The sequence below is a fragment of the Stegastes partitus genome, unplaced genomic scaffold, assembly GCF_000690725.1.
Source record: "Stegastes partitus isolate 25-593 unplaced genomic scaffold, Stegastes_partitus-1.0.2 Scaffold35, whole genome shotgun sequence".
NCBI classification, from domain to species: Eukaryota; Metazoa; Chordata; class Actinopteri; family Pomacentridae; genus Stegastes; species Stegastes partitus.
Window position 1 is genome coordinate 792264 of NW_007577766.1, and position 26063 is coordinate 818326.

The 26063-nt window shown below is 38.2% G+C and overlaps 1 protein-coding gene across 1 annotated transcript in view; it reads left to right on the forward strand.

Annotated features, from left to right (window-relative positions):
* Positions 1–26063, forward strand: part of dync2h1 (dynein cytoplasmic 2 heavy chain 1) — a 121196-nt gene that overhangs the window by 290 nt on the left and 94843 nt on the right. The window contains exons 2-36 of the mRNA XM_008301723.1: positions 1453–1656; positions 2325–2498; positions 2696–2834; positions 3253–3371; positions 3522–3666; positions 4022–4167; positions 4397–4483; positions 5789–5923; positions 6231–6344; positions 6458–6569; positions 7349–7473; positions 7746–7921; positions 8095–8290; positions 8403–8498; positions 8773–8934; positions 9087–9185; positions 9571–9710; positions 10000–10228; positions 10983–11110; positions 13048–13163; positions 13492–13619; positions 13960–14109; positions 14325–14530; positions 15147–15302; positions 15417–15531; positions 16071–16241; positions 17003–17161; positions 18728–18796; positions 19056–19210; positions 20466–20598; positions 20705–20822; positions 21042–21154; positions 21334–21447; positions 21675–21825; positions 25113–25318. Coding sequence (XP_008299945.1) covers positions 1474–1656; positions 2325–2498; positions 2696–2834; positions 3253–3371; positions 3522–3666; positions 4022–4167; positions 4397–4483; positions 5789–5923; positions 6231–6344; positions 6458–6569; positions 7349–7473; positions 7746–7921; positions 8095–8290; positions 8403–8498; positions 8773–8934; positions 9087–9185; positions 9571–9710; positions 10000–10228; positions 10983–11110; positions 13048–13163; positions 13492–13619; positions 13960–14109; positions 14325–14530; positions 15147–15302; positions 15417–15531; positions 16071–16241; positions 17003–17161; positions 18728–18796; positions 19056–19210; positions 20466–20598; positions 20705–20822; positions 21042–21154; positions 21334–21447; positions 21675–21825; positions 25113–25318 — 4965 coding nt within the window. The 5' untranslated portion in view covers positions 1453–1473. The remainder of the gene's footprint in view (positions 1–1452; positions 1657–2324; positions 2499–2695; positions 2835–3252; positions 3372–3521; positions 3667–4021; positions 4168–4396; positions 4484–5788; positions 5924–6230; positions 6345–6457; positions 6570–7348; positions 7474–7745; positions 7922–8094; positions 8291–8402; positions 8499–8772; positions 8935–9086; positions 9186–9570; positions 9711–9999; positions 10229–10982; positions 11111–13047; positions 13164–13491; positions 13620–13959; positions 14110–14324; positions 14531–15146; positions 15303–15416; positions 15532–16070; positions 16242–17002; positions 17162–18727; positions 18797–19055; positions 19211–20465; positions 20599–20704; positions 20823–21041; positions 21155–21333; positions 21448–21674; positions 21826–25112; positions 25319–26063) is intronic.

The following is a 26063-nucleotide window of genomic DNA, read 5'->3' on the forward strand; positions in this document are numbered from 1 at the left end:
GACTAAACAAAGAAGCCTTGGCTGGAAGTATGCAGGTTTGATAAGCTAACGTCGTTTTAGCGCTAGCACATATGTATTAGCTACTACTTCAGCAACGATAGCACTGGGTTCGCACTGCTGTCGCTACAGACATGCAAACTAACAACCTCAAGCTGGGTGGATGGATAGTGGACCGTTCATGGTCGTGCTGCTTGACAAGGCTAGCCTGGTCAATTCGCAATTTGAGTGTCTCTTGGTTTGCACTGTGTAAAGATGCATTGCGTACTTCCAGGTCAAACAGCGCAAAGTTTAACTGAAGTTGGAGCCTGATATAACTTTTGTTAGGCCTGCAGAATATTTGGAGAAAAAGAAGAAGCTGACATTGCGAAAAGTAGTTCGTCTGTTATTCACTGTACATTCCATTGTAGGAAAAACACAGGAATTTCCAGCAAATGCCTAAAAATGTCTATTTGGGAAGAACTTGTCATTGTAGAATGATTGAGGTGATTCTGTAAGGAGTATATCTGCTGTTTAGAGCAGACGTGTCGAATCCTGGTCCTCGAGGGCCGCAATCCTGCAAGTTTTAGATGTTTCCCTCTTCCAACACACCTGATTCAAATGATCAGGATCGTTATCAGGCTTCTGCAGAGCTTGATGATGAGCTGATCATTTGAATCAGGTGTGTTGGAAGAGGAAACATCTAAAACATGTAGGATTGCGGCCCTCGAGGACCGGAGTTCGACATCCCTGGTTTAGAGACTTTTTGATGTGGTATTGCACTGGTACACAGGCATCTAATTTTATTTTGTTTTTTGTTTTTATTTTATTTTTTGCTTAGTATGACATTCAGATCCGTCTTTGTGCTTGTCATAGAGAGCTTTGTGATGGTGATTTGAGTGATCAAACACTGAGGTTGTGATTCATTTTGGAATAAAATTTTCCTTTTCAGCATTTCTTTCATGCTTCCTGCTCATTTTGCTGTACACATGTGAAGTCTGCACGTCAACAAACGTTTTAAAGTTAAAGAAAAACTCAGTGTTTTCAAGAACACTTAACTTGGAATAAATTATATTCTATCAGATATATGTCCTTTGTAGATTGGCCATAAAAACTGAGAACAATGAAAGTTTTCTTTTTGTGTCAGAACTCTGCAGAAATTGGAGTGTACTGTGTTTGAAGTAATTTACCTTACTTCACATCACACTTCCTGTGATGTGACTATTGCACATTGCAGGATGCTGATGCTGATACAATATATTAGATAGCCTTAATTTGTATATCTTATGTGATGTTAGGCTGGTTTAAGATGACGTATCACTTTTTTTGTTAAAAGAAAGAGGATCCGAGAGAATAGGCTTGAAAGGTAAAAAAAATGTTGAAGTATTTGTTTTGCACAGTAGCCACTGTTAAGCCATATCATCGTGTGACCCTTTACATTGTTATTTTTTGTATGCTTATGCTTCTCACTATCAGTGATTTAGTTCCTACTGAAAAATGCCCCACGGTTCAGACGATTCTCGTAAGAAGTTCATCCTGACCACAACTGGAAACTTCTATGGGATAAAGCCTTTGTCATCCCTGACTGACAGCCCAGAGCTCAATAACTTCTTGGATGATGGAAATGAATTTGTCCTGTCTGTCAGCAGACATGACAATGAACTTCACTTGTCAAATAAGGTAATGTGATTACTGAAAACACCACTACTGTATTAACAGTCAAAAAGATTTCCCTTAAGGCTCACAGAGCAAAGGACCTAACTGTAAGCAGTTGGTTATTAATCTGTTAAAATGACAGAAGTTTTAAAGCTTAACCACTGGGGGAGGCAGCTGAGAGAGCCTCCTGTTGGCTATGGAATAGGAGGGAGGAGATGAGCTGACAGCCAGGGGGGAGTGAGTAGTGGCCGGCCACCACTGCTGACCCGCCAACAGGAGAGTGTAATGGTTGAGGGTCGAAACACTCAATGACTGTTGGTAACCATCTGATGACACAATCCCCTGGCTGAAAGCTCCAGTCATCACGAGATGGCTGTAAGAGTAGCATCTCTGGATGTATGCTGTCACCAAAAAAAATATTATGAAAAACAGAAGAAACACACTTAAATAACAGATTCTTCAAGGAAGTATTTTGCTGAATATGTCAACAATTTCTCCAAATTTCATAAATTCTTGTATAGAAAGCAGTTCCATTGAGGACAATTTGTAAATTTTGTCAGATTTTTATAAATGTATGATTATTTGACAGTAAAACATTCATCTAAGAGTTGCACAATTACCTGTCAAATGTATCTTTAGAAGGGAAACTGTACCTTTAAAAAAAAAAAAATCATTTAATCCTTCTTCAAAAGATTGAAGCTGTGGGAGACAGCGGAGAGAAGGTGTTGGTGTTCTTCAAGCTGCATCCCACAGTGATCACAGAAGATAACCTTCATCAGAGCCTCCTGGTGTCGTCCATGCTGGAGTCACCTATCAACACCCTCTATCAGGCTGTCAAACAGGTTTTTGCACCTGTACTGCTAAAGGTGAGCGTGTCCCAGTGTAATGAAGTAACCCATGGACGTTATATGAAAGGAAAAACATAGCCTTGGTGGGAACATCAACATTGTGGAAGGTTCTGCTTGATGCCAAAGATAGTTTGTCTGTGTAGTTATTATTATTATTATTATTATTATTTCAAATTTCAACTGCACTTACATACCTCTCTGGTCTTTCTCCAAAGGATGAGCGCTGGCGTTCAGCATTTGACCCTAAGCTCGCAGACCTGCTGAGTGAGCTTGAGCTGGGCCTGGGCTCGGTGGTGCGCCAGTTTGGAGCACAATCTTCTGCCAAGAAGGGCCGCAAGGAGGAAGATGTCCTGGGTATACCTTTTTCTTTTGTCTAGTAGTGTGTACAGAATGGTCATTGAAGCGGTAATAGGTGTTTTTCCAAATACTTGGATTTTGGAGCGACGTAGCATCATGCGTGGCAAATGGCAAAACATTTTGCTAGTATACATAAAAGTAAAGTGTTTACCATACTCATATTTTATTTTGATGTTATTATTGCTAATATGCAAGTTAATCCTTTCTTCTGAAAGCCCTATCAACTACACTTGAATTCATTACTGACTTGTAGACCTTTAGCTTAAAACTTTATACTGTGCTGTTTGCAAAACTCACACACCCTTGATTATTGTATTTCAAAATAATAATGTATATGATACTTGAAAAGCAAACATCTTGTCAACTAAAGCAAATTTCTTGTGATATACTCATATTTTTTTTGCATTCTCTACAGGTATCCTGACTCCCAGTGATGAGTTCCAGTACTGGGCAGATCTCTCTGAGTCTGCTGAGAAGAACAGTGTGAGAGAAAGGGCCAAACATTTCACTGACCAATTCAAACCAATACAAAAGGTATGCTGGCCAACAATTATGTATAAAATCTTACTACTTAAAAAAGTAAAAATGAAATGAGAATTATTAGATCTACTAAATACACATTTTGTGTGGAAACTTGGAGAAAACTGAAAACTGAACTATGTGTCTCTTTGTGTTTCTACCCAGGAGTATTGTGGACTTGATGGCTTGTCTATGTCAGATGCTGTGGATCTGGTGGAACAGAGCAAAGATGCTCTAGATGATGTGTGGAGGCAGACTGATTATGAGCCTTATCCAGAGACACGCATGGTCCGACTCATGGATGTTATCGGTGGGACTCTCTCAGACACACAAACCAAAAGCAGGAAATGAAAACAAAAATTTGCTGATGTTGTTTTTAAGATACACTATGTGTCAAGGCCTCGATTTAACAAAGATCAGTTTGCTATCCGGTTGATGAGGAAATGCACAGCTTTTGAGAACTGAAACTGAATTTACATTCTTTGGAACTACTTGTGATATATTGACTACTGCATACGTGGAACACGTAAGAAACATCATGTTGCCTTCAAGTGAAATGTAACAAACGGTTAGGGAACTGTGTGCACATGTGCAATTTCTCTATGAATGTTTATATGTTTTCATGTGTGATGCCTGTTGTTTATATATTTCTTTGTATATGCAAGGTGGAGCCCTGGGAAGATATGTTCAGAGAAAGCTGAGTGGTCTTAAAATTTTTCTGGAGCCTTTTGTTTCAATGAGAGAGAACTTGAGAACAGCTGTCTCCATCTGTGAACAGTGGGTGATAGCCTGTGAGCATTTGACTGGACAGGTAAGAAGAAGATCACAATAGGGGAACAAAGTATACACAAAATGTTTTAGGATACAGAAAAATCTTCAATCTATCGAGTATCTATTTAGTTTCAGTTCAGCTGGAAAGAATGGACATAAAATGTGACTGACACTCCACCTTCCTTTTGTAAAAAAAAAAAAAAAAGCTAGAAGGAGACCTTCAGTTTTTATTTATCACTGAAAACATGTTCAACTGCCTTTTGTCTCAGGTGTGGAAGAGACATGTTCCCCACCCCTGGAAAGGAAACAAGCACTGCCCTCAAACCCTGCATTGCCTTGCAAAAAGATTGAATGAGGTATGATGTCGCTGTGATTTAGGTGCTCCAAAACACTTTCTTTCTACATATTACCGAATAAACATAATTTAAAAAGTACATATTTAGCCCGTTCCCCATGTGTCTCCTGAACACAATGTAAAATACACCTGCAAGCATCTTTTAGTTGCCCTTTCCTTGTTTTTGTTTTTTTGTAAAGTAGCAGATTTCATAGGTGGTAGATGTATTTCCAATCCTATATACTTTGTAAAATTCAGCTTATATGTCCTCATGGTCCGTGACCTAGCTGTCCGTGGTGTGTGTGTGTGTGTGTGTGTGTGTGTGTGCATGCGTGCGTGCGTGCGTGCGTGCGCATGCGCAAAAACAAATCTTGTGTTCATACACAGCCCTGGCTCTATTTATGGGCAACAAACAGAGTGGCTTTGACCGATCCACACAACACTGCAGCATGTTGTGTGCACGTTCATGTTAGTGTACAGATTAGGAGAAAAGGAGGGGAGGAGTAAATGGGTGGGAAATAGGTAGTGGGAGCAAGAGACGTGGTAATTCTTGCATAATATAACTATCTACATATACTTACTAGATAAACATCTTTCTCCAGAAGTGCAGATTACACCCTTCTGTTGAATTTTCACTTGAGACCAGAACAAGGAAGGAGAAGTGAGCCATAAATAGACTGATCAAAGAGACTTTGTACTGTGTTATTGAATGTTGCCTTTGATTACTTTTCTATTATAAAACATTGATAAATGTATACTGCTCTTGATATTGGATGGTCATAAAACACTTACATGTACATATTTTTTTCTAACTTTTGTCTTTACACAAAGTGTGGGCTTTTCTAACTGGACAGACTTACCAACCCGTGTCTTACCGATGTTACAGATCTATGCTGCTGTTAAAACGCTTTTTGACCTTGCAAAGGCTTTAGTAGTCTGAAAAGACTACTAAAGCCTTGGCAACATTCATCCAAACAGACTGAGATTTAGTCACTGCCAAACAATCATACAGACGCCTCTTTCCTCTTTTCATTAAATTGTATCATTTCCCTTGTTGATGAAATGTGAGATGTGTGGAAACAATGATCTGCCCTGTTAGCATTTTCTATTGAAAGTTTTACGTAGATGTCTCTTACATAGCACACTTAGGAACATCTCTTTTGTTTAGAATTCCAAGTTATTCTGATCACGTACAGAGTTTGTGATACAGTGGATAAAGTCAGTAGTAAGGCATGATACTACTGACTCATGTGAGCGTAACAACCAAATATAAACAAAATGGTGGCCTTTGATAACGCTGATAATGCTCCCTGTTTATGTCTGTTAGGTGGTGACTCTGCGTGTGGTTCATGAGAAACTGCTGTGTTTGCTACCAGGAGGGAAGCAGCAGGCTCTGACCTCAGATCGTGTGTTTGAACCATTCGCCGGACTCAACCCTCTTCATTACAACCCCTATACTGAGGTTAGCTGTAGAGAGCTGTATGTGTATGTGTACTGTCATTAAAGAACTGTTTTACTGCTTTTGCTTTGTTAAAAATGGGATTGTGACAGTTTTACTTCTGACAAATCATCGTTTAGACTAAACACTTACCAGTCAACTTATGAATATATATGCAGTAAATGTTCTGAAAGAAATAATTATTACTTCAAGGCTTTAAGCTGCATCTTTTGCACAATCTATTTGGGCAATGATAAAAGATGATTCCCCCCCTGTTTATGTCACTGCTATTTTTTTGACCCAGAGAATGGTGGTTTTCTGTTTTTTGTAGCCTCTTTGGAGAGCAGCAGTGGCTCAGTTTGAGCGCCTAATGGCTCCTTCAGAACAGGAGGTTGCCGGCAGGCTAAAGAGCTACATTGCTGATGTGCAAGACAACCCACAACAGGTAGCGAAACACACCACTTCGGCTCAGGTTGTGAAATATTGTGTGGGTTTGTGTTGATGTGGGAACTTACGGCAACGTATATCCCTGTGCTTGTGTGTTTGTTTGTTGTCCAGCTGTTGCAGGTGTTCCAGAAGCATAAGGAGTTGGTCAGACGTCCCACCATCAGTAAAGAGCTGCAGTCAGAAAGAGAGATGCTGCTAGCCAGAATACTAGACTACAATAAGGGTACACAATTCTGTCTCAAGGCGCTTTTTTTGAGTCTGTGTTAAATAGAAAGTGACTGTAGGTTATTTTGTTTACACAGTGAAACAAAATATATAAAATCTGAGTAAATCTAGTTTATACATTGTGTTTGTGCACTAAAATGCAGCTGCTGACTTTACTCACTATTGAAAAATGCTGTAATATATATCAGCATTACTGTCTAGACCAGAGGATTTAAAACTGTGAGACTGAGTGGAAGAGACAAGTATAAATTATGCTGGTGTTCTAAAAACAACACAATTTATTTATGGTAGTTTGGCCTATTTATCAACGTCATTACAGCGGTGGCTGTGACACAGCAGACGGTGGCGGTTAAGGACTTTAAAGCCTTTAGCACCTGAATGTTGCCACATTTTTTTATTTGCAAATTAGTCAAAACTGAGTCAAATCTAAATGTACAGACATGATGCAGATAGTTTAAATTTCAGTTTAAGACACCATTGTTTTAATTTTGTCCAAGAGGGGGGACCCACTGTGTCAGGCGTTGAAAAGCCCAGAGATTTCATGATACCCAGCCTCCTGGATTGTTTCAGAAATTATTTACTTTAAATGGGGAAATTAATGCGCATGCACTGTTCTGTATCTGTCCCTAAAACAGAAATATATCCACTCACTCCTAGAAAGTGTCCAGGAATACAAGTGTCAGCTAAATGCTATGTGTACAATGTTGGGAAAGTCAGTGGTGACACATAGTTGCTTCTCATTTTTGACCTCTCTCTGCTCTATTGATTTTTTTTCAGGCCTAAAGACTGACTTTGAGAGTCGTTGCCACGGCGGTCCTGGAGACAAGTTTGGTCCTCTCATTGGCAGAAACCTGCCTGAAGTGGTCAACAAAATTGTTTGGGTGCGACAGCTCTTACACAAGGTAACTGAGTGTGTGTCTGTGTGTTTTCCTTGTACTAACTATGATTAACCACTAAATGTCATGAACTTTCTGATCTATCATTGACCTCTGTATTTCTGAGAATTACCTTTTGTGGTGATGTAAAAACAATACATCAATACAACTGCAGTTTTTGGGGTTTTTTTTAAATTGTATTTTTTTTTTACAAACATTTACAGATACAAGATAGTCCCCTATGAAAATAAGTGTGTACATTCTTTTATTACATTCATGTGCTTGCATTCTTACATTAGGTGGAAGACTCTGTCCGCATAGCTGAAGTTCTGCTTTCAGACCTATCTGGGTTCAAAGGGTTCCTGCATTTCTGTGATGACCTGCTGGAAGTCCTGAGGGCGTACGAACAGGAACAGTTTGAGGACTGGTCAAGAGATATACTGTCTGGACTGGCTGATCCAAAGTCAGGAATCAGGTTGGAAGTACTGCAACCTTAAATAACACAACACAAAAGGAAAGAACAAAGCAACACTGTAAACAAGAATTTCATCTTAATTGAAACTGAAAATAGTTTGAAAAAACCATGTGACAGTTAGACAGAGATGTGATGCTACAGTGTCCCCAGTTTGACTCTCTCCTACTTTGTAGCCTTCAGGCCAGTAACCGTGTAATGGACCTGGATCATGTGGACGGCAAGCTGAAGATCCAGTACTCAGACAGACTGGTCAGTCTGCTCAGGGAAGTCAGGCAGCTTTCCGCCCTGGGCTTTCCAATCCCAGCCAAGATACAACAGGCTGCTAATACCGCAGACAAATTCTACAGACAAGCCATTGTACTAAAACAGGTGAGCGTTGGGGTTAAGACACAAACACATTATCTTTTCTGATTTATTTATTTATATCTGTGTTATAGTTTGCTTCATGCTGGTATTGTAACCAAGTGTTTCTGTGTTTTAGGTGGCCCATTTCTACAACACCATCGACCAGCAGATGATTCCATCTCAGAGACCCATGATGCTTAGTCTTGCATTGGCCTTTGAACAAGTTATCAAGGTACTGCGAAACACTGAAAACTAGTGTTTTGTAATTTATAAAACTATTTGTCTAAGGTTATGAAAATGGAATTGGAAGCTGATGACTGTCCAGCATCTACTGTTTACAAAAGTAGAATAAACAATCATTTTACTTTTTTATGGTTCATATAAAAGTATAGCAACTGTAATTTATGAAATTTTGTGAACATATTTTAAACATGAGACTTAGCTCTCAGCTTTAAAATATACCTGGTATTGATTTCATAGCTAATCTTTCTACGTTTCTTTTTTAGAATCCTCGCTCTCAGTCAAAGGAATCAGGCGGTAAACTTCAGATCACATGGGACAACCCCAAAGATTTAGAAGTTTACATCTCCAAGCTACAATCTGCTGCAGAGAAACTTTCTACCGAGAACAGGAAGTTACGAAAATGGCACACTGACTTCATCGACAAGGTGGTTACTTTTACAGCACAGAGGCACTGATTTGAATTACTTGCCATTACCACGTTTTTGCGAGCATAATAAGTCCCCTCTTGATTTTCTGTTTATACCTAAAGTTTTATTGTTTGTGTATTTGTGTCTGCACCTTTGGGTACATTTCTCAGGTGGTGACACTAATGAATGTTGACCTACTGAGACATCAGCAGCGGTGGAAGGATGGCCTTCAGGAGCTCCGTACTGGCTTTGCCACTCTGGAGGCTCAGGTATTGATTACAGACAAGAATTCATGTAACAAATATGTTGTCAGTTGGTTTATATAGACTTTAAAGGTTATCAGATGGTTGAAATTTACTCAAAAGCTTTGCACTTCACTGTATCTGAGGCTAATACAATACCATCAGGCTAATACAGAGCTTTGTCTGCAGGGGTTGTAGTGTGAAATTCATTCAAGCACATGATACAAAATACTTCCTATGTAAGCTAACTATGTGATCGTATCTCTCCTCATTGAACGGATAATACATGTATGTATGTGTGTTTGTGTGTGTTTGTGTGTGCTTGTGTGTGCTTGTGTGTGCGTGTGTGTGTGTGTGTGTGTGTGTGTGTGTGTGTGTGTGTGTGTGTGTGTGCGTGTGTGTGTATATGTAGGGCTTCGGGTCTGATGACATGCGGGCATGGCGTCAGCACTGGAACCATCAGCTGTACAAGGCTCTTGAACATCAGTATCAGACTGGATTGGAAGCTCTGAACAAGAATTTGCCCGAAATACACATAGACCTCACTTTTAAGTCAGTGCATGGACTTTGAGTTGTCTAGCTGTCTCTCTCTTTTCTGTGTGTTGCCATCTTTTCTCCTCCTCTCACACATAAACTCTATTTTCCCCCTTACCTTGAACCAGTAACATCGACCGCTCACTCTTTCCTCCACCCCTTTTTCTCATACTTGTCTCCATTTCTGTCCTGCTTGTCTATCTCTCTCTCTCTCTTTTTCTCTCTTTCTCCTTAAGAGACTCTATGGATTATTGTTGATTAAAGAATAAAATGTACCTTTTTTTTTCTTTGGTCCTATCCTCAATAGACAGGGCCGTTTACAGTTCCGTCCGCCATTCGAGGAGGTGCGAGCACGCTACTTCAGGGAGATGAAGCGATTCATCTCAATCCCAAACCAGTTCAAAGGGGTCAGCGCCCAAGGGGAGGAACTTATCTTCAACATCATGATTGACAGAAATGCCTCTGGGTTCCTCACCATTTTCAGCAAGGCCGAGGACCTCTTTAGCCGCCTGCAGGCTATACAACACAAGTTCAAGGTGTTTAAAGAACAAATGACTTTGAAACTAATAGTGATTATGACAGCAATTCATTATTAACCGTCCTGTAAGAAATACAAGAATTTCCTGTATAAGAGTAAGAAAAGTGTTTTCTTAGTAGGGTGATTTTCACTATATAAGATGAAACCATTGTATTACATTGCATTTTGTGATAAGCCTGCTGTTTCTTGACACTTGAGAGCTGATTTCAGCTTGGCCTCAGAAGTAAAGATTTGATCATGTCTAATAGCTATAAAATACAAACTGATCAATTATTTGCTCCAGTGGTTAAATATGTATTTTTATGACCATTATGGCTCTGCTATAATGCTGTATTTTAACACCGGTCCCTGTTGTTTTACATGAATATGAAATGATTAACCTTTTTGACACCTTTTGCTTACTGAAGCATTGCAGTGAACCATAGCAGTGCTGTTTTCTTTGAAAGAATTAAACTTGGTCACAGTCATGCTTCTCTACTCAGTATTAAAGATCAGTTGTTTTCATTGTCAGCATTTACCCCTTTATGCTACCCTGACAGAACAGTGAGCGCAGTGTATTATCTTTTCCCTTTTGTTTGCACTCATGCATATCTAAGTCCTTGGGGGAAGCCCTCAGCCAAAACAAACTTCTCTTTTATCTCCCCTTTTCTTTACTTCTGTATTTGTTTAGTCATATATGTCTTGTTGGACACATTTAAAAGTAGGAAATGTGCACTGCATCTAACCTCATCTAACCTGTGTGTGTGTTGTAGGAGTGGGTGGTTCTGGGCCAAGTGGATTTAGAGAAGTTAGTAGAGAAGCATCTGAGTTCTGTGCAAGACTGGGAGAGGAATTTCAAGGCTTTGAAAGCCAGAGGAAAAGAGTCAGAACGTCTACCAAGGTACAGATCACACACAATAAACACAATTAAATATATAATAAAGTTAAAATAATATTCATACTTACATAAACCTGTATTTTCAAAAACACTGTTTTGTGTACAAATACACAAGTACACACTGCATGAACAATTATTAGGCAAACAGAATTGTGACCTCATCATTATTTCTATGCACAATTTCCAACTCCAATGATATAAACTTGAATACTTATTGAATTTTAGCATTTTCAGGTGAGATGTATTTGTGTAATGAAGGTGAGTGTGGCATTAAGTGATTAAAACCTTGTTTTAAGGTGTGAGTAATTAGTCGATGTCTTCATTACCTCTGCTAAAATACTAAAATACTTCTTGGTTTAAATGACAGTGACGAGTCAAGAGTTGTATAAATAGTCTTTCAGATTGATTCAACACTCTTGAAATAATCAAACTATTGAGATGTGATCCCTGGGCAATTAAACGTTTCTTGCAAGTAGTCAACACCATTGCAAAATATGCATCCAAAGAAAATGTGCAAATTAACTGCAGAAGACTTGAGAAAGCTGAAATGTGAAGCTACCAGGAACACATTATACTGAAGTGCCATCATATTCCAGAAACGTGACCTATATGTGTTTTCAGAAGTACAAGGTGTACATGACACATGGCCAAGGTAAAGATGGCTGAAATATAACCACCAATAAATAAAATTCACAAGTTGACACTTCAAGACTGGGTCAAAACATTAATTTTTTAAGGTTATACAGCTGAAATGAGATTAATTCTCAAAGGACGAGGTGGTCTGGCCCCTGAATGGATCACTAATAGACACATGGCACCAGTTGGAGTCAAGTACCACCAAGGTGGAGGAGAGCTACTGTTATGGATTACTGTCTTCAAGGTTGAGCTCGTTGAGCCTTTTTGGGTTGAAGACAAAAAAAATCAACTCCCAAACTCACAGCCAGTTTTTGAAAAATGGAAGAACGGCATTCAAAAGACCTTGATCTTTATGTAGGATAATCCTCCATTGCACGGCTCCAAGGAATCCACTGTTCAGCTGCCAGGAAAGGCCTTCAAGATGACTGAATAATGACCTGGCCCCCTTCTTTACCTGAGTTAAAACCTACTAAGAACTTCTGAGCCATTCTCAGATATGAGATTTACAGTGATGTAGACAACACACCTCTTTGAAAGCATTTGGGAGTTTGTGGTTGTTTCAGCAAAAAAAGATTGTGAGCAGATGAAGACACTAAAGAAACACAGATGGAAAGCTCATGGCAGTTATTTCAAAAGATGTCTCAGTCAGTCAGTGAATATTTCTGAAAGACCAAAAATGTTATTTAATTGTAATTTTTTGTCACTTAATTGCGACACTTATTTTACAAATTGAGAATAGTTCCCTCATAATTGTGCACACCGACATATCCCCCTGAGAAAGACAAAACTCACTTTTCCTTTTCAATAACTTGGGTTTGAGGTTCAATAACATTTTGGATTGAGTGAGTGCATTGTGTTTCTTCAACATTTAAGTTAATCCTGGGGTAAACAGTTTGCTTAATAATTGTGTGTGCAGTACATCATCTATTTTGATATCTAAAGGCAGATCATTTGTGAAGAGTGAATGTTAAACGGATGCCTGGTCTAATTGTGTTACCAGCACAAGCATGTTTGTTTGAAACAACTTGACGCTACAGCAGCACTAAACAACAGACATCAAATTCACAACTTTATGAAACTGTTTTGTTCAAGAAACGACCCAGACTTCACTTTCTCTGCTATGAAACAGCTTTAGTGGATGTATCAGACACATGTCTTCTGTAGCCATTTACAGCTGACAGAATCAAATTCACTTGTTTGGTTCAGTTGTCAAGGTGAAAGATCAATTGACATCACTAGAATAGGAAACTGAGACTCTGATAATTAAGTTTCAGGTGCTGATTGTCTCTTTTTTCCTTCGTCAGTCAGGAGAAGGTAGACTGCATCACAGTCAACTGTGAGCCTGTAAAAGCTGTCATTGATGACCTGATCCAGAGGCTGTTCGACATGCTGCTATTATCACTTAGGAAGTCTATACAAGGTAAACACAGGAACTTTGATTGACTTCATATTTTCAGTTAATTTTTACAAATTTTGCTGTAGTGATACACTCTCTCCAAACACACTTTGTTTCTCTTTTTTTTACAGAATCACATTTTAATATATAATAATCTATTTTTTTGTTGTTTTTTTACACTAATCACAAGCCAAATGTTTTTTTTCCCCAGTTGTTATTTCTTTCTCTGTTCTCCTTTGTTTCAATTTTGTTCTCCCTTCTGTCTGCCCCATGACATTCCCTTAGCTCTCACTTTCTGTTTCCTTTTCTGTTTCCTTTTCTGAATACAAATCGTCTACTTCCTTGCTTTCAGGCCACACACAAGCCATAGACAGTTTTATAGCAGAATCAATGGAGGCCTTGTCCACTCGACCAGAAAGCATGGAGGAGATTGGGGCAGCCAATGGCAAATATAGCCAGATATTCGCCTGCAAACCTGAAGTAAGACACAAACACTCCTCATCCCTGGTTTGGGAATTTGTTGAATGATGCTTTAGGTTTGTGCAAATAGGTTTCTCCTGCTCCCTAGAAATAAATAATAATAATAATCAAAGATTATTTTCTGCCATTTAGTCAAATCTTTTTGTTAAATGTCAAAAAGATTTAAAATAAGGTATTTATTTATACTGATATGCAAATTTTGAAAGCTGTTTTAGTCAAGAATATGACATGAATGGATGTATAGTTGTATGGGCATTTACATTGTATGTCTTGTTATATAACAGTGTCCTCTATTTCAAGGTTTTGAATAAGTCAAATATTGTTGTATGTATGTGTATAGATCCTACCACAGTTCCAGTGTGCTGAAGACAAGAACCGCTTACTGCGAGCAGTGGCTGGGGCCGGCATGGACTCTCTGTCCTCACTGAGGGCTAAGTGGGACAAACTGGAGCTTGTTATGGAGAGCCACCAGCTCATGATCAAAGAACAGGTGACATAAGCTCACACACAGACACACCCATACGCACACTGATCACCAACAATTTTCACAAACAGTAGCTTCTGCTTTCTTCTACAGTACCTTTGTTTCGTCTTTGTCCATTTATTCCCTTTTCCACTTCTTGTCACATGCCATTTTTTAATTTACTATGTGACTCTGACTTTGCTTTTGTGTTGCTTTTTTTCTTACTCATGTTCCCTTCTCAGATGGAGGTAATGCGAAGTAATGCGACAGGTCGTATCAATGCCTACAGGGCGGATCTGGAGAGGTTCAAGGCACGCTGGGATCAGCTGAAACCTAAAGATGAGATGCTGGAGGCTGGTGATCATGCTGCACTACTTGCCTGCCTCCAAACCATTAGGGACAAACAGCAAGAGTTTCAGGAGCTCGAGCTTGTGCGCAGTAAACTGCTGTAAGTTTGTTCTAATTTGTAGAATTTATAGTTGTATGTTTTCTTTCATGAGAGATTCACAAAAGATGTTTGTTGCCTTTTTACTGTGGTAAAAGAACAACTTATATAAATCCCTTTTCTGCTGATGGGAATGTTGGCCACTAAATCTGATGTAAAAAGATCATATTCATTTATATAGAGTCTCAATTTTGTCTAATAATTCAGATATACTATATTTTAAAAAAATGTCTTCCTGTTGAATAAGTGAAAAAAAAAATCTTTTTGTCATAGTTTACTGTTTTTTATAAATTGAATTACCAGATTTTTAAATTTTTTTATATTTAAAGTTAGTCAATATTAATACCTATAGATTTCAATATACATACATAACCTGGACTAATAAGAATTAATGTTTGTGGCCTTTTCCCAATTACACTACAGCCCTTTGCGCTATAAGACGTAGCCAGAACAGACTCCTGTCAAAGCCTACATTTGTCTCATGTTCTACCTGTATCTTGACACAGTCAAAGAAATAGAAAAGTGTGGCTAGTAACATCTCAACACACCTGACAGTGCTGTTTAGCAAAGTGGATATCAAACTCCTGTCCTCTTGTCTCCATTCTTCTCCACTCCACAGTGAAGACTGTGTGTATTTTGAGCTGGATGCTCCAGATTTCTCTTTGGCAGTAGAGACAAAAAGAGACATGGAGGAGGTCAGCCAAATGTGGGGTTTATACGAGGAGTGGCAGCAGGGCTTCACAGAGAAGGCCCAAGAGGACTGGATCACGTTCAGGTAGAGGGTTATAACTTTAGGCAATGCAACTCTAAACATTTACTTGGAGTTATTTTAAAAAAAAAAAATTCTCATCACTTTGTGGTCAGTCGTGTGTATTTTTCTGATCTGCAGGAGTAAGACATATGTATTTGAGGAGTTCCTGTTCACATGGCAGGACAGACTAAGAAAGCTGGAACAGCCCACTGCCATGTCTGTTAAACTACAAGGGGAAGTAGACAAATACAAGGTATTAACTTTTGCAGTAAAAGTATAATATATCATTGTCCTCTTTTTAGTTTAATATGTTTTTTCATACACTTTTGGACTATGGACTGACAATTTAACAATTCTTAAATCCTGCACGGTGTTATATGTTATCGTTTTTTTGTTGAGCATAAATTAATCAGCAAATTTCATGACCATCAGCAGTTACAATATAAATTATATATATATTTGATGGAACTGGAGACTTAAGGACATTGAAGGAAGGTCATACCATCAGTAAAATCAGAAGGATTCATCCTCTGTGTACCATAATATTTCATGAATATAAGTATATAAGCCATGTTTTAAATTTGTATAACTTTGCAAAACAAAAAGGCAGCAGCAGTCTTGTAAAAACCTAAGGTGTATGTTTGTGGTCAGTGTTATTGTATTTAAAACAAAATTGTAATATCTATATATAGCTATAATGTGATAGCTAACAACTCATTGTGATTTGATAGGCGATCTCATTCTGAATCTTTTAGTGTTTTTATGTTTACATTTTTTCATCTGCATGTCTAGAACATGGTTCCAGTGCTGAAGTATGTACGTGGGGAGCACCTGTCTCAGGATCACTGGTTGGATATGTTTCGTTTGCTGGGTCTCCCAAGAGGGACGACCTTAGAAAGACTCACCTTTAATGATCTTCTTGGTGTAGCAAATACGATCATAGAGAAGGCGCTGGAGCTCAAGGTTAGTACAAACATACAGGTGAAAGTACACACTTCTAAAGAGACACGGAACATAGAGTTATGATACAGATTGCAATCGACATTTATTAAAGAAGCATTATTTCTTGAGCAAAAATTAGTAAAGGGTAAGTCAGGAAGAACTGCACAAATATAGAAATATTGCAAAGCCTTGGATTTGCACTCAGCAATATTTTTAAATATATATTAAATATTGTTGAATTATTTGCCCATGTAGATATTGCAGACATATTTACATAAAACATGTATTTAAAGTTTAAAGAGTGTTTTATGACTGATCGTTGTTGTACAATTTTTAAAAAATAAACATTTTCTGCTTTTCTTACAAGCATTACTCATGTAAATAAATCTTTTAAAGCATTAGAAAACTCTGACATTGTGGACATAGCGGATATTGCTTGGTTTTTGAGTTTTGGTGGTTGCCCAACCCTTTTATTTTCATTTAGATCTTACATATTGCTTTTAAGAATATTGTTGAGTTCAGAACATTTATTTACTGCAGTGCTTTCTTTTATTGTATGTTGTGATATTTTGGTGAATTTCAGTGAAATTAGAAAATTTCAAAATTACATTTCATTGCTTTTTACTCATCCTACGTTTTTACAGTTTATTACATTCCTGGAGGGCCATATATAACATCTGCACATTGACAGACTAATAAAATCTTGTACCATCCACACCAGAGGAGTGATGCAGACATGTGGCTTTGTGTTTCTGTGTGTATGTTTATGTACAACCATGTAGGATCTGAACAGTCGTGCTCAGGCGGAGGTGACAATCAGAGAAGCACTTAGAGAGCTGGACTTGTGGGGAGCTGCAGCTACCTTCACCCTCACTGAGTACAAAGACAGCAGTGGGCGCATTCTCACACTCATCAAGGACTGGAGGGATATCGTCAACCAGGTAGACATACACTCCTAAACATAGACTTACCTACTGCATGCAAACACAAGACACACACTTGGCCCACACTTTCACATTGAATCATTGTCAGACTGAAGAAGTCACTAAAGTTTCAGTAAAGTAATTTACTTTTGCAGTATACTATATGTTAATAATGCCATTGTTCTTCTGTTTCCGGTAACTGCCAAACACTGTTATCTTTTCAGGCCAAACACTAGTTTCTATTGCTCCTGTCATCTGTAGTAAGAGGTCATGTGATTGACTGCACATAGCCCTCTATGAAAAGAAATCATCTCATCCCTACTCAGCCTGATCCTTCTGTACATTTGTTCTACTGCAGTTAATTAACCTTTCTTTAGATTGTGATGTTTCAAATAAATTGGACTTCCTGAATCTGGGTTGATCTATAGATGTAACTGAGGTACATCATATGCTGGGACAGTGTGACACAGAACTGCTGCTTCAGAGTTGTTTGCTTCAGCTTACTTGTCCAAAGAGGATGCAATAAAATTAAATGCAAGCTGAGAAAGGTTGATTTAAATGTACACATTAATGCACTACGAGATTTCATTACATGCTTGACACAACAATCTTTTGGGGATTTTTTTATTTTTTTATTTTATTTTTTTTAAAAACAAGAGTTTCTTTAAAGTCTTTTTTAGTTTTAAGCACTATGACTAAAGTCATAACTTATTACCCTATTACCCTGTTGAGTCATACTACAAGTTTTCAAATTACATTTCATCAAGAGTGCAATGGGAAATCCCCTTTTGTTCTGTGTCTTTGGTGAGGACTGTGGCCACGTTGAATCACTTCTGCTCTTTTGGCATTCTCGTAGCTACACACCTTGAGGAAGCCTCAACAAAAATAGTTCCTACCTATTTTAAATATGCTGTTGTTGATGAAACTGTCCACCAAGTATTCTTGACTTAGCTGCCCTGTCTATCATATTAGCAAGTACCGTGGGTGCTTTTCACACCTGGACATGGCACAGTTGACATTTAATATATCATTAACATATCATGGTCCCTCATTACCTTACTGACTGATTCATGTCAGCTGACAGTGTGTGAAGTAAAGGGAGTGACGATACAGATACACATAACAGGCTGACTACTCAATGTTTTACTGTAGTTAACTGTGGTGTGTGCACTTGTATTTATATATGAAGTTGTCTCTAAATCTGTACCTTTGCTGCCACAAGTAATGTTGTGAGCTAAAAGGCTGATTTTTGATTCTGCATTGTGCAGTTAGTTTAATAAAGATAGTATCTAAATTTGAAGTCTGCATGCTCAGCAGTGTTTTTCTTAAAACATTTAATCATTAGTCAAGGCTCCTTAAGTTGTTGATGTCACTGTTGACACGTTCAGAATTTGCCAATGTTTGACTGTATTTGTTAAATAGTACTTCAGGCTGGGGAATGAAAGGAGCTAACCTCTAGTGACTACTTGATAGGGAAGGCATGAAAATGTCTTCATGGAAAATGCAGGCATACCTACAGGAACCATTAAATGAAATCTCAAGGATTAGCAAACATTGCGTTTATCACCACTCTCTGCCCATCAGGTGGGAGATAACCGCTGTCTGCTGCAGTCTCTGAAAGACTCTCCCTACTACCGCAGCTTCCAGGACAAGGTCAGGTCAAAGGCTTGAATCTGTAAATACACTTTTAGAAGGTTTAGTGCTTCAGTTAGATTTTTGGAAAAAATAACTCATCTCATTTTCTGCTTAATAAAGACATCAAATGTGTTAACCTAATTAAATGAAGTGCTTTAGTATTATATTGGTGCCAGTTTTTTTTTCTTTTTCTTTTTGTGCTTCATCTATATATCAAGGTCTAATCCTTGATGAAGCTACACCAACCTGCTGTTATATTTACTCCATGTTTATCCAGGTCAGTCTGTGGGAGGTACGTCTGTCAGACTTAGATGAGTACCTGCTCAGTCTGAATGCTATCCAGAGGCGCTGGGTTTATCTGGAGCCTATTTTTGGACGAGGAGCATTGCCCCGAGAGGAGGCCCGCTTCAAACGAGTTGATGAAGACTTCAGGTACTCCGCGTGTGTGTGTGTGTGTGTGTGTGTGTGTGTGTGTGTGTGTGTGTGTGTGTGTGTGTGTGTCTGTGTGTGTGTGTGTGTACATTGTGTACGTACTGACATACTGACCAGAGAGCTTTTGCTCAGCATTGCCAAATTGGGTGTCAGGTAAAAGGAAGTCAAAAACATTTGACAAAGTGTTAGCAAGAGTACCGCCTACGCTCAGACATTCCTTGTCTAAAATGAAGCACTGCCAGTTGGATGTGACTATAAATACACTAAATTAAATCTGTAGGTGGCATTAAACCCTCTGTCATTGTTTCTGTCCATATCCGCTATATCTCTATTCTATATGACATTTTTTTCTTGCTGCACAGCACATATGTTGTGATGCACTATTTTTTATACCAAAAAAAAACAAACAAAAAAACCCACTTTTGGTCATTACTGAAAAATTTGTATGCTACTTATGACAGAATTTCGCACAAATGTCTAATAGAATTTAAGCTCAAAAGTCAAATTTAGGGCTGCAAGATGGCGTAGTTGGTCGCACTGTTGCCTCGCAGCAAGAAAATCCCCAGTTCGCGTCCGGGTGAGGGCACCTGGGATCTCTCTGGAGTTTGCATGTTCTCCCTGTGCAGCGTGGGTTCTCTCCGGGTTCTCCGGCTTCCTCCCACAAGGTCCAAAAACATGTTGAGGTTAATTGGTGATTCTAAACTGTCCATAGGTGTGAATGTGAGTGTGCTTGGTTGTCTTTTTCTAAGTGTAGCCCTGTGATAGACTGGTGACCTGTCCAGGGTGTCCCCTCCCTTCACCCTAAGTCGGCTGGGATAGACTCCAGCCCCCAGCAACCCGAGTGAGGATTAAGCGGTGTATAGAAAATGGATGGATGGAAACCTCCAGACTGATCAACAGCTTCAACAGCTTCATTCCACAAGCTGTCAGAATGCTGAACTGCTGATCCAGATATGCAAACACTTCTTTATTTAATTGCTTTTAGTTTTTGGATCCTGAAGAAACACTCTCTCATCTTGTTTGTACTACTGTTAATGACAATAAATTTGATTTGATTTGATTTGAATCTGGGAGGACTTGGATGTGAACTGCAACTTTGCTTTGTGGTGATTCTAGTTTTCTGTTTATGTTGCAGGTTTATAGTGGTTGACAATCAGGACACTTAGGTGGCATATCTTTTGCTTGGAGAAATGGACAAATAGAAACTACTTTATTTTATGTATGTAACAAAACACTTTGTCTACATGTGTGACAGGTCTATCATGTCAGACATCCAGAGGGATAACAGAGTTGTTTCTCTGAGCTCAAGGGCTGGAATCAGAAGCTCCCTTGTTACCATACTGGATCAACTGCAGCGCTGCCAAAAGTCCCTCAATGAGTTCCTGGAGGTACAGACTCTTGCATTCATGTGTGCAAAGACATGCGTGTTACTTTTTACATGAGTTGCAAATATCACAACTTCTTTTTTAATGTGTTTGTGTCTCTTTATTGCAGGAGAAGCGTTCTGCCTTCCCACGGTTCTATTTCATAGGAGATGATGATCTTTTAGAGATTCTGGGACAGGCAACCAATCCAACTGTCATCCAGTCACACCTCAAGAAACTCTTTGCAGGTCAGAGAACCCTATTTTTGTTGTGGTCTATCCTTTATTCAGTTTCATTGCTGTTTTGTTGTCATGCTCAGCTCTGTGGTGTTTAGCTGTCTTGATCTATTCTCTTCTATTTCCTTCTTCCCCGTTCTGTCCCTTTTCTCTTCTCTTGCTTGTATTGTTTGTTTCATTGCATATTGTGTGAAACAGTAAAGGTATTCTGCATATGTTTGATCTGTGCAGGCATCCACAGTGTTGTGTTTGATGAACAGTGCCAGCACATTGTCGCAATGTGTTCTCTGGAGGGAGAAAAAGTACCACTCAGAAACCTTGTCCGAATTTCCAGCCTGGTGGAGGTAAAACTGTTACTGAGTTTTGTGGGTTTTGCATGCATATATACTGTGTATTCTGTGTTGTATGTATAAGTGGACATTTGAATTGTGTATGTGTTCGTTTAAAGCAGGCATAATGTATTCGTTTTCATTTTCTTTATTTTTATATTATGCATTTTATATAAACCTTTTCTTTTTCCTAGGTGTGGCTAAGCGAGTTGTCTGTGGAAATGAAGGAGACTCTGAAGCATCTTCTGTATGAATGCTTGTCAGCAGGCAGGAAGGGGAGTGTGGACCCCTCGCGCTATCCATCACAAGTAGACATACTCTGTTATGTAACAAATTCTGTTTGTTGTAAATTGCTGTCTTGTTTATATTGCCTATTACTATTCTCTGTTGAAATTGAGAATCCTAAATCATACATGCCAGTAATCCATTGCTTTCCTCAGTCTTAATGAAGACAGTGTGATCAGTAACATAAGTTGTAACAAATCTTAACTAAATCTAATTAACTGAAGTGTTTGAACATTTTTTTCCCTTGTAGATCCTATGTCTGGCTGAGCAAATCCAGTTTACTGAAGATGTGGAAAGAGCTCTTAAAGAGCAAAATTTGCAGCAGCTAGAGGTAGAGCTTAATGGCAAACTGGAACACTACACTACAGTGGACACAAGCTCTGATGACCACCCTAACACAGGTAGGGTCTGTGTTTGTGTGTATGCATTGGTCAATATACTCTGTGTTCTTTCAGGGTGGTGTGACTTTTTCAGAATTGCACAAATACTGTTGTAATGCCACTGACTTTTAGATTACATTGGCAACATTGAACAAACGTGGCAGACAAACTGTTCATTCCAGGATGGAAAAGCTAGTGAAGATAAAACACAACTTTCAATCAATAGCAGCAATTTAGAGACACAGTTTTCTTGGAAACTGTTAATAAAATAAATATCAAGTGTCTCTTTATTTAACTCAATGCTTCACTGTCACTAGGATAGATGTCAAGTTTATCTGAATTTGAAGTTTTTTGCAGTCTGTAATTCACTACGAAGACCAACTAATGTACTGACTTAAAAGAGATTAGTTTTTAACTAAAAGCTTTTTCTTTGCCTCCTCTTTTCATCAGTATCTGTAAATGAATGAGATGGAATCACACAAATTTAAGATTACCACATTTTTTTTCAAGTTAAAACATTTTTATCTTGTGTAGTACTGCGTTTACAATGAGTTGTGGCTTCAAAAAAGAAAGTACATTTCTGTTGACTTATATCTATTCAGTGATTAGTATAAGATCGTGCCGCCTCTAAAATTTGTTTCATGTTTATTCAAATAGGTAACTGTTTGCTAAAATGTTAGCCATAGCAATTTATATATTATCTGATGATATATTAGGCCTCGGTGATTGTCAGCGATATTTGAAGTTCTTATGACCCCTTGTGGCCATAAATCAAAGATTTTTTTCAATCACGCACAAGTGCACTGTTGGCATGTGCAAATTTTATACTTGATAAATAAAAACAGCTAATGATGGTGGGATTGGTATAAAAAATTATACCAGTTATGGGCACTGTATGCCCTGAAGCAGCTGATGAGATCTACATTTGGACAAGGAAGTGTGCACTCCTTTCTCTTTCTCTTGTTTAAGTACATACACTGCATCTGTATGTCAGGCTGAAATGACTTTTCTGCACGCCCATGATTAAACTCAGATCATAATCTGGGATATTACTTTGAAAATAGGATAAAACAATGTCCGGTGTTAGACTAGTTAGACCATACTAGTCTGTGCATTCTCTTTTTCTTCTATGTCAGGAGGTTAAATGTTCAAGCATGTTTTCTGCACACTAAGTGACTGATTTCTTTCTTTTCTCTTTGGCCTATTAATTTCTGCAACAGATTGCTCATTCCTTTCTTGCCTCTTTTGGTTTCTCATCACATTCTTAACAATATTGTCCTCTCTGTGACTGTCCTTACGAACAATTGCTACTTGACACTTGCACTTAGTTCCACTATCAGACTCCCTCTTGTGTTGTTAACGATTGCAAGCTGATCAAATCTTGGGTTGTTACTTAGGACTGGGAAATTAATGGCAAATGACTGCACTAGTGTGAATATCTTCATCGCCACTGAGACACAGGAGGCTGCAGAGGGACAGTACCCTTTAAAACTGTAGATGCAGTAGCTGGCAGGCTAGTTTAATGACCTGGGGCTGAATATATGGCTATATAAAGAATGAGAGCTGAGGTTTTCCAGAGAACTTTAATTTGCCAAAGGATTTTTAAATTTAAATAAAGCTTTCTTATTCATGCATGAGATGAAAAGCTCCTCCATAACCTCAGTAGTGGCATCATTTCATGGGACATTGCTACCAAACACCACATGTCTTATGCCACATAAAAATGCATCTGTGAAGGCAATGCTCCCTTTCTATAAAGTGTTACTGATGACATATTTTATTGCAAGTCAGCCAAATTTGATTTTGGACTTTTTGACATAGTTGTAGAATAATAGATATTTTAGCATGAAACATTTGTATGTTTACAGGTAATGGTCCATTTTGTGACTGTCTAGCATGAAAGACGCCGCCATTCATACTTAAAATAGCAGTCATTTCCACCCCAGTATCCCATTAAATGACTGGCTTTATTAAAACTACCAGGTAGTTGAGGAAGTTGTAGAGAGGTAGAACTGATTAAAGCAGATAAAGTAATGGCAAAAAAGGATGATCTAATTACCTAGTCTACACAAATGGGCCATAAAGCCTGAGGGGAGTAGGGAGCTTTCTCCTGTTTGGCGCAGAGACAAAACATGCTGGCATATATTTGGCAAGGTCTGTTGTGTGCTTCTGGGGCAGGCTGACATCAGTGATGCAATCTTACAAACAAAAGAGATGAAGCAGCTACCTAGATAATAGCATTTTCAATATAATTATTATTACTTATGTTTTTTGTACAAAATCCAAGCTTCAGAGGTGGATAGAGAAAAGCACTCCATTGAGAAAATTAGTGATTCAAAGATCTAAGCTTAAGATTTCTGTATAGAAAGCACGTTTAGTTAAGCGTGGTCCAACTATATTTTGTGGGTTAATTTGTATATCGGTCATTAGACAACAAGTGTACAAGCATGTTTGTATGCAAGTATTGATCATAAACATTTTTAGTGAGGAAGTTGTTGCAATCAAGAAATGCACTTAAGACAAGCTGTTTTTTCTGTCAAACAGTAGACTTGCATTATCACTTTATTTTTATTATTTAATTTTCTTTCTTATTTTTTGCTTAGTTGTAACACTGCTCATGTCATGCTATATAGAGTATGAAATAACTGGGACTCCTGGACAAGTTAGTAACTGCGAAGCTGTTTTTGATTCTGACTTTCCACAATACCAGCATGGCTCGATTCACACCTGACAAAGTTTCCTTTTCTAAATTGTTGTTTTTGCCGCTAAGTAACCTCATTCTCTCAAAAACTTCCACTGAGATGGTGGGTTTGCTTACACAGCGAGTGGTCCTATTTATTCTTGTCACCAGTTGATCCTGGGTTTTTACTTTGAACATTTCTTCTAACTGCTAACAAGAGCTGTTGTTTTGTGGTAAAATAAAAGCTGCAGCTTTTTTGCTTACAAAAAATGTCTACCATCTATTCACAGCAAAACAGAGTGAAAAGAGTGCCCAGCAGAGCTAGCTAAAGACCTGGGTTTAACGTCCATACGAAAACACAAAATGTGCTAATAATTACAAAAATATAGATTTAGGCGTGCAAGTTTTTGCATTGAACTAACTGGACTACAGAGATGCTGCAAAGCACTGTATGCAGTACATACCTTATGTTTTTTTTTTGTTTGTTTGCTTTTTTTTAAACAAGGAATATTTACATATTTTTGGCCTGGATTAATGTCGTATACTGCACTTACAGAAGTTGTCTTTGTCACCTGTTTAACTTTACAATTTCTGCCATTCTAATACTCATGCATGTCGCCCTGTTCAGAGTCCAGTGTCCTGCAGCTGAAGCTGAAGGCCTTGATCCTGGATATTATCCATAACATCAGTGTGGTGAAGCAACTTAACCAGGCAGGAGTTACCAGTACTGATGTCTGGGCATGGAAGAAGCAGCTTCGTTTCTACATGGGAGCAGACAAATGCTGCCACATTTATATGGTGGATGCACAGTTCAACTATACTTACGAATACCAGGTGTGTTGGAATACACATATAAGTTAGATGCACTGCTCTTTTGGAGGAAGTTAAAGGGAAAGGAATTTAAATCTACTTATGCAGTATTCAGTTAATATTGATTTGAAAGGGAGGAAGCAACAAACATTTTCATTTTACATCATGCATGTGTTGTGTAATTGGAAGATATACATTTTTACTTGAAAATGACTATTATGAGTTTCTCTAATGAGTTTATTGTTTGAAAATTGACTTTGTTATCAATTGAGTGAGATTCATGTTTCACACATTTCAGCCTCCTGTAGGCCTTCTTATATGATCAAACATGATGCATGCAGTTGAAAATTTTCTTGCAGCAGTTCATCAATAAATACATATTAGAAGTACTCATAAATGCTCACAGTCTATTTTATCAAGAAACATAATATACAAACAGACATTGTATGTAATGTTCATACTATAGCTACTTGTAGTATGACACAGTATCACACAAAGTAGTATGAGGCACCCTTACATTTTCCTAACCCAAACAATATCAATAATTACATATATACATATAGATAATTGTACATCTGAGGCTCACTGTGAGACTGTAAACAAGAAGACAGTTCCACTTCGATATACATGTGTGCCTTTAAAAGCATCTGATTTTATCACATGCCAAAAAGTGAAAAATTTAAATGGTACAGGACTTGACTGCTGTGAAAAATTGCTACCTTGTTATTCATTCAGGGTCTCACAGAAACATTTTTATCTTCCTGGAATA